This window comes from Anolis carolinensis, chromosome 1 (assembly GCF_035594765.1).
Source record: "Anolis carolinensis isolate JA03-04 chromosome 1, rAnoCar3.1.pri, whole genome shotgun sequence".
Classification (NCBI taxonomy): domain Eukaryota; kingdom Metazoa; phylum Chordata; class Lepidosauria; order Squamata; family Dactyloidae; genus Anolis; species Anolis carolinensis.
The window spans coordinates 187,763,503-187,785,704 of record NC_085841.1 but is presented as its reverse complement, the minus strand read 5'-3'; the positions used below and the strand labels follow the sequence as shown (position 1 = coordinate 187,785,704).

Sequence of the window (22,202 nt, the reverse complement as noted above, 5' to 3'; positions counted from 1 at the left end):
CCCCTGCTTTTTGGCATTACAGTTTAATCTTTTTTATTAATCCCATAGCAAACAAAAAAACCCTAATTCCCTGAAAACTACTACCAGTTACCTCTCTCCTCTAGAGTAGAAAGTAGAAACAGCTGTAAGGAAGTGTTAAACCCAAAGCAGAAAGGAGATTAAAGCGTGCCAGGAAAAAAGAGGATTGTTTAAAGGAAGCCCAGGGAGGATAGGAGCTCCAGGAGATCATTGCTCTTCCTTACCTGGAAGTGGGAAGCCTCCTTAAAATGCCTTAGAAAATGCCTCCTGGCGTGCAGACCCAGGAGAGAAAGCATGGGCATCTGCCTGCAGCACCTCTCCTCTAGAGTAGAAGGTAAGAATCTGTCTGCAGCACACTGCCTCTAGAGTAGACAAACAGCTTTAAGAACAAGAAGCCTCCTTAAAACACGGGCGCCTGCCTGCAGTGCCTCTCCTCTAGAGTAAGACACAGCTTTAAGAACTTACTTCCTTTAAATGTCTTGGAAAGTGTGTGTGGTGTGCAGGCCCGGGAGAGAAAGTGCAGGCACCTGCCTCTAGAGTAGAAACAGTTCCTCTAGAGTAGAAACAGCTTAAACGCCTAAACTGATGGGAAGGGGAGCTTGGGAAGCCCCCCGCTGCCCATAATGAGTCGATAGGAAATTGATCTTTCGGCATCCCAGAGTAAAAACATGTATTTGACCTCCCAAACTTAGGATCGGATCGGGACCCCCTTTCCCACCAAAGGCCAGGACACGAAATGAATCAAGGTTTACCTGGATTGCACAACTCTAACAGAGAGCCAGCTAAAAGGGATTCCCTTTAGCTGAATAAAATGTGGAAGAAGGGTCAAGATTCCCACACATTCAATGCCTAAGACTACCTGAGCTGCTGATCTGAGGATTTGGAGCGTTGTTTTTAAAGCAATACTGAAGAATTAATAAGTAATAAGGGGGAGTTCTTAGCAACATGATCCCAAGAGTTCATTATTCAAAGAAAAAAATACCATCTATGGTGCAAAATTGTGACAGAGGGGGAAAAAAAAACATGCCAACTTCAAGCTTGCCTTGGAAAGAACACAGGGTGAATGTCAGCAGGTTCCAGAAGGCTTTATTAAGGCAAAAACTCTTACCTCCATCAGTGAGGGTTTTTTGGTCTGTAATTACACATTGAGAGACACAAGGACATCAGGGCCAGTCCTTTGAGGTTTTGATTTGACTTTGACTTCAAAGGAGCTTAGCCCTTTCTTTTACAACACAGCAACTAGAAACTATGCCTCTCTTAAGAGCTCGTGTTAAACCATGACAGGAGCAGGTGATTTACAATACAGTGATCATTCACAGCTACAAGGAATTCAGGCATTTGGAGGTTGGGGGGGGGGGGGAATGGGAGAAAGGTAAGGACTTCTTGTCCCCAAGAACCTAATTCTTTTTTTTGCTTGTCTGTGTTTTAATTGGAAGTGTCAAAAGGCTGCCATTGTATGGTGGGAGTAAAGCCGGAGTTGTCAATGCCTCCCTCTTTCCCTTGGGCATGCCTTCCCTGTCATCTGCCCACACTTTCTGGATTAGATGACTGTAATCTGGGGCCCCAAGGGCTACACAGGGTCTGTATCTCCAATGACACATAGCTGAATGTGGAAAGGCTTTAGCGGATTTCCCGTTTGTCAGTTTGTTTTTCCCCTTAGCACAAAACTGCACCCATCCTCCATCATCACACATACATCCTCTTCTGTGCCTTGTGATGGGATTCTCCCCATCCCTGCCCTTCTTTGATATCTGCAGTGTGTTACTTTAGCACAGCTGGTCTGCCAAAAAGGTCACATGATTTGGCAGCCATCCCAGTGCTTAAAAAATAATTTTTCCTTATTAATACTACTGAGGGTCCCACCGGATAGGATCCCAGCCTTATCTGAACCTGACAGCTTCCTAAAGCCTATGAAGGATGCTTTCTCCTCTAAGGTTATTGGCAGCACAAGGCCACCGCGTCCTGGAATTTGAACAGTGCTGGAATCCTGTTAAGAAACCAAACCAAATTCCTCCTTGGTTTTATTTGTTTGCCTGTGCAGAGGCAATAGTTTGGAAACAACACAGGAAGATAGCTTAGCTTCTGGATGAAACCTTGAGATTGAAGGTATTTGCTCTTCACAGCTCACTTTGATATGGAATGTGCAATTAATATTATCATCTACTCTTCTTCAAGGATAAGTACTCACTATCATATAGGCAAAACAGCAGGAGCCATAGCAGAAGAAAGAAATACTGGCCAATCCAGAGAAACCCTAATTTGCAATATATATGATGTATCTCTGCTTGGGCAGGAGGGAACAAAGGAGAGACCAATTTTAGAAACAGTTCCTTATGAAGTTGTGACAAGGAGTCTTGATAATCTAAGCAGGGAAAAACTGACAGCCAGATAGAAATAGAGAAGATCAGTTAGCTAAAGAGGACAACATACAGAGAGATTTTTTTAACGGTCCAACAGAACAATTTCATTGCCTGGACAAAGTTATGTTACTAGTGAACTCTGATAAGTCATTTTAAATGGCCACAGGAGGGAGAAGTTAGAGTTACCCAGAGAAATCAGTGATTAAATCTGGAACTGTGCACCAGCCTATCCAGCCAATGCACACAGGAGGGAGAAAGCAGAGAATGAAGCAAAGAGGAAAGAACATGTTTGCTCTAAACTCAAATTGTTTTTATTATGAAACATTCAGGGAATCTCATCTTTCTCTTTTCTCATTGTTCACCTTTTGAAGAACATCACATTCTAGCCCTCAAGGCTACAAAGACAGACAATGAGTGGGCAATAGTAGCAACATCTCAAAAATCTAGAGAAATTACCAAGTGGCTCTCTGTGTTGCAATTCTGCTATCAACCCTGCAATGCTACCAGACATATAACTGATTATGCATAACATCTTCCTAATTTATAACAGTCACAGAATCGGGGTGTCTTTGGCATAAGAATTTTGAGAGAGAGGGTATACTTTTTATTAGTAGAAGTATTTCTTTAGGAAGTCTGGCATGGATTTCAGGAAAGCTGTGACATTTGCCCTTGTTTAAAAAGAAAGCAGGTATACCTTTCCACCTCAAACACATACTCCACACACACATTAGGAGAATCCTAAGGATTCAAATGTAGTGCTTAGTTGTCACATGAACAGAAGCATCACAAAGAAAATGAGATTTTTCTGTGAGTTTCTGTCACTCATAAATTCAGCCACCTTCACATGAATCTGAAGTGAGAAGTATGTAGTCTACAAGAGAGTTAGTCCGGGTTCAGCATAAATGCAGTGACACTTGCACAGCTGATTTAATAAAAAGTTAGCTCAGGCCCAAGAAAACATCCTACCAGCAGGCTGGCTCTTAATAGTTGCTGTGTTCAAACAGGATCTCAGGAAACCATTTCAATACAAAATTATTTATTTATTGTGTAAGAAGTGAATTGATATAAATACAATAAATAATTATAAGTTGTGTATTTTAAAACACACAAAGTTAAAAACTTGACATTATGCTATATTTCCTTTGACCAGAAACTGGCCACTTGGGAGTGCCTCTGGTGTCACTGTAAGAAGGTCCTCCATTATGCATGTGGCAGGGTTCAGGCTGCATTGACAAAATAATGCATGTCTAGAAAGTCAAAAGGGCCAAAATGCCCTAAGGCACCAGCAGATCCCTACTGATCTTGGAGGTTAAGCAGGGGCAGTCTTGGTTAGTATTTGGATGGGAGACCACCAACAGATATCAGAGTGCTGTAGGCTATATTTCAAAGGAAGGAACTGACAAAAACAACTTTAAGTATTCCTTGCCCAAGAAACCCTATCAAATCCATGGGGTTGCTGTCATGCAGCCAGATCCCAGGGCTGAATTTCCAAGCCCTGAATCTGACTTCATAACATAAACATGCGAGCACCTGGCGGGAGAAGATAAAATGAGCCTGGGAACTCAGGGGTGAAAGTATAAACAATTATAATGGCTGTAGTGTGGGGGGGATAGAAACCTTGGTGGAAATGTGATCCAGAAGGTGGGGTTTGATGATGATATTTGCGTGTGATATTACGTTGCATCAGAAGTGATAAAATTAGATGTATGTAAACATTAGGTCATTCTCGACTTTTCCAAAGTCATGTATTCTTCAATAAAGATTGTGTTTGAGAGCAGCTGTCTTTGATCTGCGTTCAGACTGGTCCTTTGAAGTAAGCCTGACATTAAAGTCGAGAATCCCATTTCTCACCCTCCTGCGGAATTCGCAGTGAAGTGATAATGAGCGAGGAAGAAGATCAAAGCCCAAATGAGGCAGAGAGGCCTTTGCAAGGGGCCCGGCCGAAGAGAGAAGAGACGCTGCAAGCCATAGCTTCCTCTACGGGGTACCCCAAGCCGAACGGCGTGACCCAGAGAATTCCCAGGCTCGGAAGAGGCGTCTCTGCGGCTGCAGAAACCAGTTGGGGATCTGGAGGAAGTATGCCGGAGACCGTGGCCCTGCGGTTATCCATCCTGGAAACTAATTTATCCAGGCTATCGGAAACCGTGGAGAGATTGGTGCCATTATTGGAAGAGAATCTCCAGAAGGAGGCCAGCCGATATGGCGCCGAGAGAGAACCAAGCAAAGAAGGAGATTGGAGCCAGAGGGGCCAGCGGGCGTCAACGCAGAGCCCCGTGGCGGCAAGGGACGAGGGAGATGAGGAATACTGGCAGGAGCTGCAGTTCCGGGACAGAATGGCGCGAGAAGTGGAGCGTCAGCGAGCCCTGGGGACCCTGAGGCCGCCGTCTCCAACAGAGCTCCCAACCCCCAGAATGGGCGTCGGGGTGGAAAGGCCACTGGGGCCAGGGATCGGGTCCAGTGGATTCGCAGACAAAGGCGGAGAGGAGCGGGGGGTCCAGGAAGAGGAGGAGGATGTGCCGTACGACGAGGAAAGGCGAGATGAGGGGGCTACAGCTAGGCCAGTATGCGGATGGGCGGAAGAGCCGACAGCGGCGGCAGACTTCCAGGAGCCGCGCAGAATGACCACCGGAGTGGGGCGCGGCGTGTTCCAAGGAGCCGCCCGAGGAAACCTGATGCAACCCTTCCCCATACCGCCCAGACAACATCAAAGGGCTGCGGAATGGATGCCTAGAAGGGAAGATCTCAAGCTGGAATACGGAGGGGAATCAGATGAACTGAACTTTTTTCTAATTAGCATTAGAGGATACATGGAAGACAACGCACACACATTTCCCTCCGAAGCAAGCAGGGTTCGAGCCATCGGCAACACACTAAAGCGAGGAGCGGCCAGCTGGTATGTGCAATTGCATGCCAGACGCGACCCATGCCTGAGGTCGGTGCCCCGCTTCCTCGCCGCACTGGAGAACCGGTTCAGAGACCGGCTAGAGCAATTGAGGGCTCGAGACCAGCTGAAAGGAATAAAACAAAGGGACAAAACGGTGCCCGAGTACGCAGAGGAATTCCTCCACCTCGCGGAAAGGGTACCGGAGTGGTCTGAAGTAACCAAAGTGGAACTATTTAAAGAGGGACTACGCCCCGAGATTTTCAGCTGGGCCGCGCACAGAGACGACCCCGAGACGCTCCAGGGATGGATTCAACTAGCGGGGCGCGTCGAATCCACCCTGGCCCAAGTAAAGCGCTTCAGGAGCAGCAGCGGCCAGCAAAGACCGGTGGCGAGAGGTCGAGGAGAAACGAGGAAGCAAGAAAGACCCGGAGGGAGGCCGGGGATTCCCTCCAGAGGAGACGACAACAAACCTAAACCGGGATGCTTTGTATGTGGGAAGACGGGCCACCGAGCAGCGGAATGCTGGGCCCGGAAGGGGGAGCCGCCAAAAGCCCCAAAGCCCAAGCCAGCAACCGGGAGGCGTGCGGAGGAGGAGGTGCAGGCCCCAGAATCTTCGGAAAGATTGGTGAGTCGGGACAAACGCATGATAGTAGTACCAATTTGCCTCTCGGGGCTAGAAAATCGGGCCACCTGCAAGGCGTTTGTAGACTGCGGGTGTTCTAGGAACATTATAACCCCAGAATTAGCAGGAGCGCTGAAATGCCAGCAGATGGCACTTGACTCCCCAATTGCATTTTCGCAGCTAGATGGATCAGTCGCTGCTGGGGAAGTATCTACAAAGGAATTACGGGGAGTTCCATGCAAAATAGGCAAATGGGAAGGAAGAATATCCTTTGTGATAGCCCCTATTGCCACATACCATGTAATATTGGGGATACCATGGCTCGAACAAGCAAATCCTGAAGTAGATTGGAGAGGAAAAAGCTTAGCATTTAAAGAACAGCAGATGCAATGGGAGATAAGCAAAATTGCAGAAGAGGAGGACGAGGAAGACGAAGCAGGGGAAATAGACCCACAGCTATTGCCACCTGAATACAGAGACTTTGCGGATGTTTTCAATCAGAAAGAGGCCAGTAAATTGCCTCCCAAAAGAAATATAGAAGTAGGGATTGAAATAACCCCAGGAGCAGACTTACCAAAACCAAAAGTGTATCCCATGTCTGTGCAGGAGAAGGAGGAATTGAGAAAATACATTGATAAAAACCTGGCTCGAGGCTTCATTAAGCCATCTAATTCTCCTCTCGGGGCTCCAGTGTTATTTAGGAGAAAGAAAGACAATTCCCTAAGATTGTGCATTGATTATCGAAATTTAAACGCAATTACCAAGGACAATAAATACCCTATGCCCTTAGTCAAGGATTTAATTACCGTATTGAAGAAAGGGAGCATATTTACTAAACTGGATTTAATTGAAGCGTATCATAAATTAAGGATCAAACCGGAGGATACTTGGAAAACCGCATTTTCCTGCGCATTCGGCCATTTTGAATACGAAATTTTGCCTTTCGGGTTAAAAAATGGAAGCGGATGCTTTATGCAGCTTATAAATGAAATACTACACCCGTTATTGTACAGAGGGGTGTTCATATTCCTTGATGATATCTTGATCATTTCTGAAGATAAGGAAAAGCACGTAAAATTGGTCCGGGAAGTTTTGCAGAGACTAAGAGAAGCAAAGCTGTACGCAAAACTGTCCAAATGTAAATTTAATAAAACTCAAATTGACTTTCTGGGATATCGGATGTCTCCGGAAGGGTTAGCTATGGATCCAGCTAAAGTAGCAGATGTGAAAGAATGGGGAGTGCCTCAAACAAGGAGGCAATTACAATCATTTCTGGGATTTGCAAATTTTTACAGACCCTTCATAAAAGGCTTTGCACAAATAACCGCACCCCTTACAGAACTTTTAAAAACAAAAGGGAAAGGGGAGACAGCAAAAGTGAAAGCTCCCGGCGCCAAACTGAGTTGGACGCCAGAATGCCAAAAGGCATTCGAGACCTTAAAAGAATGCTTCACTGAAGGACCCATCCTAAAACACCCTGATATCAGGAGCCCTTTCATAATCCATTGCGATGCCTCAGACTGTGCATACGGGGCAGTGCTATTGCAAAAGGATCAAAATGGGAACTTAAAACCCTGTGGATATTTGTCACGGAAGTTCAGCGAAACTGAAAAAAGTTGGCCAATATGGGAAAAAGAGGCATTAGCCATATTAAAAGCCTTAGAATGCTGGCGACACTTCCTCGAAGGAAGCGGAATCCCATTCGAAATTTGGTCTGACCATAAGAATCTCCAGTATTTAAAGTCTCCTAGAAAGTTGTCCCCCAAACAAATCAGATGGGCGCAATACTTCAGCAGATTCGATTTCCAATTAAAGTTTTTTCAAGGGAAACAGAATGTCTTGGCAGATGCTCTTTCACGCATGCCTCAACACGAAGGCCTAACCACAGCAAAGGAGGGGACAATATTCTCTGACAAACAATGGGGCTTAGCTGTCAGGACAAGAGCACAAACCCAAAAGGAGGACACGGCTTTTGTCGAACTCGGCGGGGAAGATAACTGGGGGAATGAACTAAAACAGTCTTATAAAGGAGATCAATGGATCGCGTCCAACGCAGAAAAGGGGGACCAGAAGGGGGGATTTTGGTTTGTAAACAAGAAACTGTATATCCCAGCGATATTAAGGATTAAGATTCTGCATCGTTTTCACAACAACCAGAGCGCTGGTCATACAGGAATTACCAAAACAACAAAGGCAATAGCAAAACATTGTTGGTGGCCAGGAATGAGGAAGGACATAAAGAATCATGTTGTCCAATGTGATGATTGTGCCAGAAATAAATCGGGAGGAGGGAAGCCTATGGGATTGTTACAGACAGTAGCGGAACCTACCAGGCCTTGGGAATGTGTAGCTATGGACTTTGTGGGAGAACTGCCAGTCAGCAAAGGACATCGTTATATTTGGACAGTATTAGACCTGTTTTCTAAACAGGCCCACTTTATAGCACTGACGAAGCTACCATCGGCTGAGAAACTAGCTGAATTGTACATAAACCATATTTACAAATTACATGGATGTCCAAGTAGAGTAGTCAGTGACAGAGGAGTACAATTCACAGCAAAATTTTGGGAAAAATTCTTGGAAATGCTAGGAGCAGAAAGGAGTTTAAGTTCTGCTTTTCACCCCATGACAAACGGGGCGGTAGAACGTACTCAGCAAACGCTTGGGCAGTTCCTTCGAATATACTCTAACATGAGACAAAATGACTGGTCTAGGTGGTTGGCATTTGCGGAACTAGCCTTTAATTCAACTATACATTCAGCAACAAATAAAACCCCCTTTGAAGTAGTTTACGGGTATGAAATACAACCTTTACCCCAATTGCCGAGGTGGACAGAAAATGAAGGAACAGAGGCAGGGAAATGGAAAACGCAAATGATGGAATGTTGGAATCAAGTGACTGCATCGTTAAAAGAAGCACACAAAAAGTATAAAACGTTTGCAGACAGAAAGAGGGTGGAAGGCGATAAATTAGACAAAGGAGATCTAGTGTGGTTAAGTACCCAAAACATCAAATTGGGGTTACCTTCAAGAAAACTGGGCCCCAAATATATTGGACCATTCAGAATACAGGGTGTTATCAATGAAGTGACTTTCCAATTGGCATTGCCAAAAAGTTTAGGGAAAATACACCCAGTCTTCCATCGCAGCTTGCTGAAAAAATATATGGGGACTTTAGACAAAATGGACCCATAGAGTTATTGTTTGATTTGTTTCAGGACTATGGTGAAAGAAGAACCGAAGAGGAGGACGAAGAAAACGGGGGCGCCATGTCATGCAGCCAGATCCCAGGGCTGAATTTCCAAGCCCTGAATCTGACTTCATAACATAAACATGCGAGCACCTGGCGGGAGAAGATAAAATGAGCCTGGGAACTCAGGGGTGAAAGTATAAACAATTATAATGGCTGTAGTGTGGGGGGGATAGAAACCTTGGTGGAAATGTGATCCAGAAGGTGGGGTTTGATGATGATATTTGCGTGTGATATTACGTTGCATCAGAAGTGATAAAATTAGATGTATGTAAACATTAGGTCATTCTCGACTTTTCCAAAGTCATGTATTCTTCAATAAAGATTGTGTTTGAGAGCAGCTGTCTTTGATCTGCGTTCAGACTGGTCCTTTGAAGTAAGCCTGACAGGTTGCCATAAGTCAACAGAGGACATGAAGGAATATACTCTCTCACACACATACAGAATGTAAAAGAGAAATCAAGAAAATTAGGAGTCCTCTGTGAATTTGCTTACTCCTTTGGCTTTCTTCTAACCATAAAGATCTACCACGGGGAGAGCTGTTCTAAATGTCATTTGCTTCATTTGTTTGCGTGTTCGCTCCTGTATCTTAGAACATGTGTAAATATAATGCAGATATGGCTAATGTGCATATCATCAGGTAGAGTAGGCAGCGAGATCAACAGCCCAGTTTGGTGTTAAGGAAGCCTCTTGTATACCAGCCTCTTCTAAGTGACACTTCTTGTCAAAACTCTGGAAACAGTTTCAGAGAATATGACATCCTTCTTGAGAGACATCAACTTCTATTTATGAACATATTAAGGAAACCAAAACATGACCCAACCCCCCCTTTTTTAAAATTTCCTGGTTTTAGTGCATGCGATCTAAGCATATGCTCAGCTCTCCCACTTAAATGGATAGCAATTCCACATACGTAATTGGTTTAGTAATCTACTCGGAGTCATATATAGAAACAGTGAGAAAACTAAACAAAGGACACAACAGGAGTTCCATATTATGGCCAAGGCCCACATTCCCTCTGATCTCTGCTTGCCATGGTAGAAGTCAGACCTCAGCCCAGAGAACTCATCAAAGGAAAATTTCACTAACCTAATAAGCAGGATTACCATCCTTAATTAAAAGTACACTAGGATGATTTAATGAAGCTTCCAACAGCTGTTCACTTCCTGGTTTAAAGTGCTCATTTCCAATAAAACTTCCAACCCCAGGTTTCAGAAGCAACGGAGCCCAACAAAGCAGCTAGTATATGTAAAATATTTGCTGCAGGCCTGCCTTTCTCCATTGCAATATGTTCTGCTAGATTTACTGAAATCATTTCTAAAAATACTAGCTTTTAGCAAAATATTTCAAAGCCTTTATGAGCACACATTGCTCAGAATTCCATAAACAATATCTGAATTGCTCTGTGCTGTGGTCACCCAAAACTGATTGTTTTAACACACACACCCCAACTAGCCAAAGGAAAAGAAAATACCCAATTGTCCAAGGATTAAATTTATTCTTGGTCTCCCCTTCATGGCTGTAAATTGTTGTCTTAACATTTGTTTGACTAAGTAAAAACTACAACTATACTGTTTACCTTTCTCATTTTTTTCTGAAGTACATAAATTGCAGAAGGCTCTCCTCCTCCCCCTTCCTTGGTGTACATTACCATATTATTGTCTATCTAAAACTCTTTCCTATCCTCATCTTACATCCCCTTGGGGACCTGAGGCAGACTTTCATAATGGCGGAAAGCTTTCAAACACACCAGATTTTGACATAAATTTATCTACCTCTAGCATGTTTCCTTACCCTGCTTTGTTAATTATCAGAGCCATCTGTGGTGAAGCCAGGGCTTCCTCTTTTATCACTTGCTAAATTGTGCGCTGAAGTCACATTACTCTATCTCAGATATCACATTCATTTCATTGATGACAGACCCAAACCAATATAAACAGGATTAGGATTTAATTACTTGATCCAACATTTAAGTCTGTAGCTTTTTCAAATAACAGGACAATGACAAGCGCCTAAAAACGGCATACTTCCACAAGGGAGGGAGACAATGACTGGGGAAGAAGACAAAAGAGCAATTGACACATGAAGCAGTTCATAGATTACTCAAACCTAATGACTCTTACAGCTGAAGAACTGCCTGCATTAAGAAATTTTCTGATAAGAGAACAACCAGCAAACTGAAGGCTTGTGGAGTGCTTTGAGTGCTGAACTCTGTGAGATCAGGGTTCAGATCTTAGCTCAGCCATGGAAACTCACTGGGTGACTTTGGGTGAACCGCACTGTTTCAGCCTTAAAGTCAGACAAAGGCAAAGCCCCTCTGAAAAAATCTTCCCAAGATAAATCAGTAGGACTTGAAAGCACACAATAAACAAATTAAAGAATCTCCATCTTTTATTTTTGACCTGGGGGCAACACCTGCACTATAGAATGAATGCAATTTGACCGAGCTTTAACTGTCATGGCTCAATCCTGTAGAACAGTGTTTCTCAACATGGGGGTCTTAACCCCTGGGGGGGGGGGGAATTAAGAGTGGTCGCCAAAGACCAATATTTTCTGTTGGTCATGGGGGTTCTGTGTGGGAAGTTTGGCCCAATTCGATTGTTGGTGGGGTTCAATGGTCTCTTTGATTGTAAGTGAACTATAAATCTCAGCAACTACAACTCCCAAATATCAAAGTCTATTTTCCACAAACTCCACCAGTGTTCAAATTTTGGCATATTGGGTATTTGTGCCAAATTTGGACTAAATCCACCATTGTTTGAATCCACAATGCTCTCTGGATGTAAGTGAACTACAACTCCCAAATCAAAGGTCAATGCCAACCAAAGCCTTCCAGTATTTCCTGTTGGTCATGGGAGTTCTGTGTGCCAAGTTTGGTTCAATTCCATCATTGGTGGAGTTCACGATGCTCTTTGATTGTAGGTGAGCTATAAATCTCAGCAACTACAACTCCCACATGACAAAATCATCCCCTCCTCCCAAACCCCACCAAAATTCAAATTTGAGAGTATTGGGTATTTGTACCAAATTTGGTCCAGTGAATGAAAATACATCCTGCATATCAGATATTTACATTACAATTCATAACAGTAGCAGAATGACAGTTATGAAGTAGCAACAAAAATAATTTTATTGGGGGACACTACAACATGGATAACTGTATTAAGGGGTTGTGGCATTAGGAAGGTTGAGAACCACTGCTGTAGAACCATGGAAGTTGTAGTTTGGTAAGGAACCAGCAGTCTTTGGCAGAGAAGACGAACCGTCTTCCAAAGGTACAATTTCCACAATTCCATAGCATTGAGCCACGACAGTTAAAGCACATCAATTCTACAATACAGATGCATGCCTAGTCAGGGAGAGGTTATTCCTTCAATTTTTTTCCAAACATCAATCACTCATTACACCTTCCTTTTACTCAGATTTCATAAGGAGCTTGCAAGAATATAAATGCTGCATAAACATTTTTTTTTCTATTGTAAGCGATCAGTTCTAAAATGGAAACATAAGGTTGCTATTCAAAACACAAATTTGCACTCAATGAACAGAGGTCCTTTCCATAATTTGCAAAAATGTTGTCTTTATTCTACTGTAGTTATTCCTATAAAACCGAACTTTTATATGGGGAAATACCAAATAAATTCCTAAATAACCAGAAACAAATGGATAAGCACTCAACCAGCCAAGTCTGCACAATGAAGTTCAAAGCAACATCAGTATCTTGACAGTGCACATAAGGCAGCATTGCGAAGTGCACTGGATTATGACTCTGGAGAGTAAGGTTTTATTCCCTACTCAGCCATGGAAACCCACTGGGTGACATCAATTAAATGACACATCCTCAGTCCCAGAAAACCCTGTGCATCACCATACGCTGGAAACAACAGCAGCTTTTATCACTGGCACTTGCTTTATTCTGAACACCTGCAACTAAAGACTGGAGGCATCACTGTCCTGGATTAGTACACATCTGGATGTGATACAGGAGCACCAAGTATTCCTCATTTGATCTAACTCTTCCAAGATATATGATCTTCATGTTTTACCTGATTCCAAAATGTAAAACTGTTAGGAAGGGGATTAGTGTTAGTGAATAAACCAAGGGCACCCAATGTGTTTATAGCAGAAACAGTTGCTGAGTCAAGATTTCCTTGTTCCATTTCTAAATCAACATCTGAAATACTTTGATTCCTGTGATGATTTTAAGGACTTTGAGCTAATTTGTTTTTAATTATGTGTATTAGCACTGCCTTGAGTGATGTTTTTAAATCAAAAGGAGGGATGAAACTGTAATGAAATACCTAATTCATTCTCCATCCACTGGAATACAGAGGCAGTTTCAAGATCCTCAGAAGGAAAGATTCAAGGCTATTGGGATTATTTGGCACATCTTGAGACCCAGTGGAAACACGACTCCTGCAGTGGGGTAGACAAGGGGCAAATATTCATAGGCCCCTTCCACACAGCTGAATGAAATCCCACATTTTCTGCTTTGAACTGGAATATATGACAGTATGGACTCAGATAACCCAGTTCAAAGCAGATATTGTGTGATTTTCTGCCTTGATATTCTGGGTTATATGGCTGTGTGGAAGAGCCCATAGATATAGTCCACACAGGCATGCCCCCAAGAAGAAACCAAAAATGTGGACTGTTCTCTTGACCCATATCAACACATTAACTCTACCTGTTCTCATTTGCACCAGAAGCACTTCTTTTGTCAAGCTAAAGAGTCTTTATTGCCCATTCAGGATGAAATCACCCAGAAATACTTTCCATAATAGTAAACAGTCTGCTGGGGAAAATCCACCTCCTTCCCAAGTGGCTGCAACCTACCTTTGAAAGGAGCATGTCCTTGCCTTCCCTGGGAACCTTGGATCCACTGCAACATTTAATTCAATATGGCAAATTTGTATTTGTTTAAGTCTTACTCATGGTGAGGTGGTCCTCGTTTCAGTTAATAGCATGGCCATTTCATCCTCTTCAGTTTGAACTGGCCCATAAAAAGTCACCATAGGATAGACTCCACAACACCAAAACAGACTGATCGGAATAACCCCACTGAACTTACTTCTAAGTAAACATGATTAGGATCGTGTTGTAGGTCTACCACATTGCAAAACACAACCTTCAAAATATTTACTCAGGACTTAGTCACATCAGTTTCAGCAGAGAAAACTTCCAAGTATGTACGTTTAGAGTTACAGGCTTCACCTCCCTATCAAAAAGATCCCCACAATGTTTTCTCTTTGTTTTACATGCAATGTGTTGGCAGTGAAGGACACAAGGACTCTTTCCTTTTGGTTTCCTATTTATTTAAATATAACTGTTTCTCCCATTGCCACAGTGAGCACTTGGCAAGGAAAGCTACTTGAAGTAGATTTGCTGGGAATGTTTACATTTCTGCTTGCAAAATATACTAAGCCCTTCATGCTGTACTGTGCAGTGCTTATAAATGTTGCTTAACTGTAAAGTGTCAGATCGGGAGAGAGGAGGGACTCCAGGGAACCTGCACAACACAGTTGAAAGTCTTCCTCTATATACATTCTAATTTCTCAGAATTATAAATAAATCCACTTGGTCTTCTGGGGTTGATTTATTAAAAGTATATCAACTTCTGCCCCTCTTATTCAACTTTTCATTTCCTCATTCTTTGGAAATATGCTTGGGAAATCTGAGGGGAAAATATTCTTAATATTTTGAAAATTCTACGTAGTCTTGAAAACATGTTAAATTATATTGTGTATCATCACCATGAACTTTCCTAAAGCTTTGGGTTTTTTTTAAAAAAGGGCAAGAATTACCTTTAATGATGTAAATACCTGAAAAATCTCTAAGAACCGACATGATTTCCTAATGGCATGGGTTGCTAAAAACCAATGGAATTATACCATTAATAGTGGAAGAATACCTAGAAGTTTAGTGTCCAGGTTCAAGTCTCCACTAAGTCAGGAAATTCAGTGGGTAAACTTAAGTCTCAATCTGATATACAAGGGTTGTTGTGATGAAAAGTGGATACTTTGATTGTGCTTTTACTGCATGGCAGGGGGTTGGACTAGGTGGCCCATGTAGTCTCTTCCAACTTTATTATTTTATGATTCTATGGAGACAACCTGCAATAAAACCCCAGATCCCTTCCGATCTTGGAGGCTGAGCAAAGTCAGTCCTGGTTAGTATTTGGATAGATTACTAATTAATATCAGATGTTATAGGCTACATTTCAGAGGAAGGAACTAGTTAAACTATCTCTGAGTATTCCTTGCCCAAGAAAACCCTATGAGATTTATGGGGTTGCCAACAGGTGACTTGAAGGCACATACACATAGAGACAAGTGTAGCTGATAAATAAAACATGTAATATTTGGCACAGGTGGAATATAGAAGTGCCAGGTTTGCAGGAAGTGGATTAGAATTTTATAAATCTTCATCATTATCATTCCTGCATGTGTGCATTGTATTGTGAATGCAACTCTCTAGATATGGGTGAATAGCAGCTCAAAGGATTCCTCAACACTGACTCTGTTGCCTAGGGCTACTGGAGCCAAACCTCACCTGGAGGACCACAAAATCCCCGCTCTTTGTGTGATGTTGAACAGAGTGCGCATAGTAGATAGGCTGTTATGAAAAACAGGAGTAGTTAATTTCACATACTGTTTCCACATGATCAACCTGTTGCTATTTATTACGATTGATATTTCATCCGGTTTTAATGTTTGTATATTTGTAGATTTTAAACAGTATTGAAATGCTTTTAATGTAAGTGGATTTGGGTCTCCTTTGTGGAGAGAAAAAGTGGGGTATAACATTTATGGAGAAGAAATGCATCATTGTCATTACTCTCAGCCACTTTTTATGTATCTCACAAAGATGAGTAATTGTTCCTACAAGATAAAAGAAAAAACCAAGTTTGGAAGAATGGCCGCTGAAAGCGGAAGTAGGCACCTGTTGTTCTTCGGATAGTTTCATTTAGAACTCGCATCAGTCCTAGCCAGCACAGCTAATGGTCAGAGGCAACCCTGTAGCCAGAGGTGGTGGTGGTGGTGGGGGGGGGGGGGGGGGTTAAGGGTTCAACAACCCCCCCCCCCCCACCAGCCTGAAATGTTTCAGGTTAAAAAAAACCTGGTTTACTCATGAATGTAAACTAGTTAACCAATTCATAAGTAAACCAGGTTTATTTGTAACTTGAAACATTTTGGACCGGGTGGTGGTGGTGTTGAACCCTTAACACCCCTCCCTGTGGCTACAGGCCTGATCAGAGGCTTCAGCATATTTATCAATATCTTTACTAATGACTTAGATGAAGGGTTAGAAACCATGATCATTAAGTTCGCAGACAACACCAAATTGAGAGGGATAGCCAATACTCCAGAAGGAGATTCCACCTGAACATTAGGACGAACTTCCTAACTGTGAAAGCTGTTCAGCAGTGGAACTCTCTGCCCCAGAGTGTGATAGAGGCTCCTCTTTGGAGGTTGGATGGCCATTTGTCAGGAGTGCTTTGAATGCAAATTTCCTGATTCTTGGCATGGGGTTGGATGGATGGCCCACGGGTTCTCTTCCAACTCTATGATTCTATGGTGAAATGATATTACAAAAGCACCAGCAAACTTACAGGGTAGAGTACAGGAATTCAGGTACAGTGAACTTTGCATTACTGTGCTATGCATGCAGGGCCCAGGTGGACCATGGAGAATACTGTCACAGAAAACATCTAGCTGGTTGATATGCTGCTAAGCTCTGCCTTATTTCAAGGGTTAGGAGCCCTGCTTTGAAATTGTGTTTTTTGTGGATGTCCTTGAAACACTTGATCATCATTGTCTGTTTTTAAGTACTAGATTTGTGAGGGGAAAGGGCACGTACAGCGGAGAAGCAATCTGCATGTACATATGCATCAATGGTGGAGGCTACTTTCCCACAGAATGAGTGACTCTTCAAAGCAATAGCACTTCCAAGGCTACCAGTTATAGAACTTGTTCCAAAACAGTGAGACAGAATATATTTTGAGAAGATAATGAGTGAACGACAACAACATTCTCTTTCACTACTCATTTTAAAACCACAATACCATTGTGGTCACAAAGAGACTGTGAAATCAATTATTTGCCCTAGAGATACAGCTGTTTTACGTGGCAAGTAAGGAAACCAATATACTGCCAGAAGAGAAGCAATGTGCAAATGTTTCTCGGACCAAAGCAAAACTCTTCTTTCCAAATAATTATAACTCATGGACAAAAAGATGGCTTACTTGGTTAATCAATCCAGGAACCAGATATGGTCCACAAGTGCACATTTTGGCTGCTGGCATTAGGGGAAGATGGCCGTCTTCTTCTCTTCCCTTCACCTCAAGAGAATCAATATATTCTAATGCAGTGGTTCACAACCTGTGGGTCCCCAGATGTTTTGGCCTTCAATTCCCAGAAATCCTAACAGTTGGTAAACTGGCTGGGATTTCTGGGAGTTGTAGGTCAAAACATCTGGGGACTCACAGGGTTGACAACCACTGCTCTAATGCATGAAGAAAGGCAGAGTGCCAGGAGAATGCCTCTTCCCACCAAGACCAACCCAAACTGGGAATGTAACACTTAGGAAGAGCCTAATATATATTGTGTAGAACAGCTCAATCCAGACAATGTTCATTTTATTGCCTTATTAAGAGAATAAGATTCTGTATTTCCATGCTAGCTAGAAAATATCATGCTGATTGGGGTCCAGGTTTTATATTGTAACCTGCTTTGGTTCAACAGGAGTTGTTAAAAGAGACAGGTTAAGAAATGCATTTTAAATATACATAAATGTATTAAACTTCAGGATGTTTTTATTTCCAGTAACTGAAGGCTCACCATCTTACAGTTAAAGTAACAGACCCACTTACCCTCCCTCCCTGCTGGGCTACCAGCAATCTACCCAAGTCAGTGCTGCATATACGCTATTCACAGCCTCTACCCAACACCTAAGGCAGCAAATGTCTTCCCTATTACAAGAACTAATTGGGAGAATGAGCCAAAAGGGCAAGAAATAAACGGGCTGTGGAGACAAAACTCCCACACACCCTCCCTCAGATGTGGTTTGTCTGGGTCAGGATTAGGGCAAGAGAAGAAAGCCACTGACACTTCTACAGAGAGTAGGATGGCGCACAGGGAGAGGGAGCCCTCATTTTCCAGGGCTGTCACTCAGTTGCCTTTCAATACATGCTAAACTCAAATTACTGCACAAGAAATCTCACTCACTGCTGCAAAGGAACTCCAGACCGACCCACTTCCTGCTCCAATTCCTCCCTTTTGGTTGCGCTGGAAAGCTTACCATGAAAGGTTGCAGCTATCTAGTACCTTTAGCACACTGTACTCTCTACTCCCCCCTCTTCATGTGTATTAAACTGATCCAGAATAGTTACTATCTCCTCTCCAATTCTGCATCCACAAAGTATAATTTAGAAATTGGAAATGATACACACTATATTAAAAGTAGATGGGAACAAGCTTTTGAGCTACTTTCACTATCTTTGCGCAAGTACAGATCTGTGCTTGGAAATGTTAATTTTTGGACTACAACTCTGAGACAAGATGGTTATTCATCATGCTGGCTGGAGAACTCTTGAGAGTTACAATGTAAAAAGTAACTTTTCCAATCTTTTAAGGAGTATTAAATGATCATTCTCATCTATATTCATATTATGCACCCATAGTAGTTGATGTCCTAACACAGCTATACTTTCTCTGAGGTCTGCAGTATATAGACCTGACTGATCTTCGAGATGGTCTTTCCTACTCCTTCTCTTACTTTTCCTCATCTTTACCATTAACAGCTTTTCTCATCCAAAACAAGTTCCAGGCCTCTTTGATTGTATTTGTAAAGAACAGAGATTCAATCAAACTAAGTCAAGCGATTGGGGCTATATGGCTTAATCACAGCTCTGCTCTCCTCTATTAACTTTATGCCGGTATTAAGGAGAAATCAATCAGCTGAAATGAAGCATTAGCCACAATTTCCTCCTCACGTGGAAAAAGCAACAACAGGCAGAGGCTCATTTGCAACTAAAATTGCTCCTGAGGGTGGTAAGGGATTGAGAATGGTTCAGCTCCCAAAATGAGGGAGCTTCCTTTGCAATACTTCTCTCTCTTTTCCTCCTTGGACTTCTTAACTCCTTACATTTACACTTAATGCAGGAACTAAAAGCTTGCATTCAACAGCATTCAAAGGCCATGGTGGAAATATATCACAAGCTAGAGAGCAGTAGCTAATTTGCACACCACAGTTCCATGTAATAAATGCAATCTGCATGGCATTTTCATGAACACGGCAGATGCTAAACGACAGTTGGTGGACATCTTCCACATATTATACAACATTACTCTTCTGAAACTCAACCCTGAAAATCCTTACATAAATCCCTGAAAAGTCTTAATTTATCTTGGAATGTACAAAACTGAATTCTAAATCCATATGCTATACCCATCTACAATAGGCCCAACTGTCAATGGGAAGTCTTCACTTATGGAAATTAAAGGGTTTGCTCTAGTTGGCACTAGCAACTGAATTTATGCCCTTGTAAGGTGGGCTTCTCTTCATTTGCATGCATACCCTCCAAGTTTCTGCTTGTGGTTGCCAACAATTTTATCTCTGAGGACTAGACACGTATGCCAAAGTAAAAGAAAAATGAGTTGTTCAGTATTCTAGAAGAGTGTGAGGACTATACGAAAGAAGCCATTGAAAGCTTCTATCAACTATGCATGTGTTGGAATAGCCAATGGTGAAGGCTAATGGGAGCTGCTAGCTGGCCTACAATATCAGGGAAGCCAAATCTGACCCCATCTCTAAAACAAAGATAAATGCTCTTGTATTCTGAAAAGGGAATGCATAAGAAACATAGAAAAATAAATGCCAAAAGTGTACCCATACCTGTTCAACTAGAACTCCCCTCAAAATCAAAGAATATGAAAACCACATGAGAAACAATAAATCCCTCTCCTATGAAGCTTAGATGCATGAACTGAACATTCACAAATCTATGCCTTTCAATATGCCTGCCTTTCCTCTCCCAACTATTTTAACAGATCCCTGCTGCCACAGCCAGCTTCCACACTGGACAGCAACAACATTGAAATTACCATTAAGGAACCGAGGACTGGTTTGTCTTACCTACAGACTTCTAGTTTGTTTGGGTGGGTAACCTTTGTCTTAATAGAATTTTTATGGATTGCTTGGGTTTAGCTTCTGCTTCAGTGGCCCAAGCAAATCAATGCCAAGTGGTAAAAGAGATTGCTCTTCAATACAAACAGGGATAGCCCTCCTCCTCCCTCCAGCTGGCGAGGGGAGAAGCATCAGCAACAGGGAGTGGGAAAAGGCCGCTCTCTGGAGTGAACAGACTTGCCTGCAGTTGTTGTATTTTGGCCCACAAAACATCAGTGGAAAAACAAAACTCCCCCGTCTGTCCTGAAATATCCAACCCATCTGATTTACAGCCTTTCTAACCTTTGTTAACAATGCCATTTGGTTTGCATCAAGCTTTTCATTAGGGGTTTTAACAATATAGAAGACCCTGCACTGCAGCCTGGAAAAGTTACATCATTTGTATTGCGGTGGGGATACAAGTCTTCCATCTGCAGTTCTGCCAGCAAACAGAGAGAGAGGGAGGTGGGGAGAGAAAGAGAGAGAGGGCTCTCAGGAACATAACCGCTGCAGAGCATAGCTGAGGTGTTCCTTACTCACAGGGGGAGGTGGGAGGGACCAAAAGGCTCCTTCCGCCAATCCCCGACTGGGAAGGTAGCACTTTTCATTCAGAAATCACCCGCACATGGCAGCGTACCAAAAGCAGGTGCATGGGGCTGATGGAAGGGAAGCTCTTGCAGAATTCAGACAGCTCCATGGAGTCCAACCGAGCTATGTTCTCATAACCCAGAAACATTGTTTTCATATTTAGTGACACAGATTTCCTTGTAAACAACAGCAAACCATTGATCTAAGTAAAAAAATGCACCCCTATTTCTCTGCAGCCATCATTGTATGTGGGTTGTACACAGAAGCAAGTGAGACCTGCCTTAACAACAGACCCAGCCAAGACCCACCATTAGACAGTGAGGAGGCAACTGTAAAAAGGAGTGGGCATCGGCAACTCCACAACCATTCCTCCCAGAAATCCCTCTTGTTCTTGCTACCCTTTAAACTAGCTTAGGGCTCTCAGATGTAGAGGAGGATCCAACTCCCTTGGAGGGAAAGAGACATCCTGTCCTTTGCTTGAGGCTACAAAGTATCTTGGGCCAGCCCTATTTGATAAGGGCTTTAAGACTGGGGTATTGTGTGGTTTCTGGGCTGTATGGCCATGTTCTAGCACAGAGTCCTCTGAAGATGCCAGCCACATTTGGGAGAAAATGCTGTTAGAACACAGCCATAGAGTCCAGAAACCACACAAGACCCCAGGGATTCCGGTCATGAAAGTCTTCGACAATACAGCTTTTAAGATTCTTAAGCTGTTAGCTTCAACAAGTGATTGTCATGCCAACATGCAACATTTATTGCCACATATATGCTTCAAAATTAGAAAAAGTTACTCCCCTTCCATTTTTTCCTTCTCCCCGGATCATTCCTTAGTCTTTTGCAAATTCTGCTATTCTAATATGCTCCTCCCCCCCCCCCCCCCCAAAAAAAAACAGTTTAGATGATGTGAAGGGCATCACTGAGAACCGTCTCCGGGAAGGACCTGGCTGAAGAACTGAGGTGTCACAAAATGCTCAATGCTTCATTCCCCTCTTTCCCCGTGACTCACAGCTAGGCTGAGTTGAGCCTCCCTGGAATCTTATAGTTATGCCAAATACCTGACCCAATTGCCACTCCACTCCATCTCTGCCATGGAAAAGTTGGGCCATTATAAAAATAAATACATCTATCTATTGCTGCCATCAGCACAGGTCTATGGCTGTGTCCAAAATGATGACAGCAGCAGCAGCAGTCTCTCTGCAGCACTGCACTGGTGCCAGGAATTCGGGAACAAGTCTGCATTTACTTCCAGATCCATCACCCTCCCTCTTTTTTCGTCCCCTCCTTCCTTTCCATTACTCCAGTCACATGTTTCTG

General features: G+C 42.9%; 2 protein-coding genes across 4 annotated transcripts in view; one reads left to right on the top strand and one right to left on the bottom strand.

The window, feature by feature from the left end:
- The window catches only part of nrp2 (neuropilin 2), a 351,320-nt gene that overhangs the window by 238,369 nt on the left and 90,749 nt on the right, over window positions 1-22,202 (bottom strand). The window lies entirely within an intron of this gene.
- On the top strand, window positions 3,839-9,474 carry LOC134293765 (uncharacterized). Its single transcript, XM_062962371.1, has 2 exons — window positions 3,839-5,887; window positions 9,103-9,474. The coding sequence occupies exons 1-2, from the start codon at window positions 4,259-4,261 to the stop codon at window positions 9,208-9,210; spliced, it is 1,737 nt and encodes a 578-aa protein (XP_062818441.1). The 5' UTR covers window positions 3,839-4,258; the 3' UTR covers window positions 9,211-9,474.

Coding starts and splice junctions, on each gene's coding strand:
- LOC134293765 (XM_062962371.1), top strand. CDS start 4,259: ATGAGCGAGGAAGAAGATCAAAGCCCAAATGAGGCAGAGAGGCCTTTG. Junction 5,888..9,102: donor CAGAATCTTCGGAAAGATTG/GTGAGTCGGGAC, acceptor GATTTGTTTCAG/GACTATGGTGAAAGAAGAAC.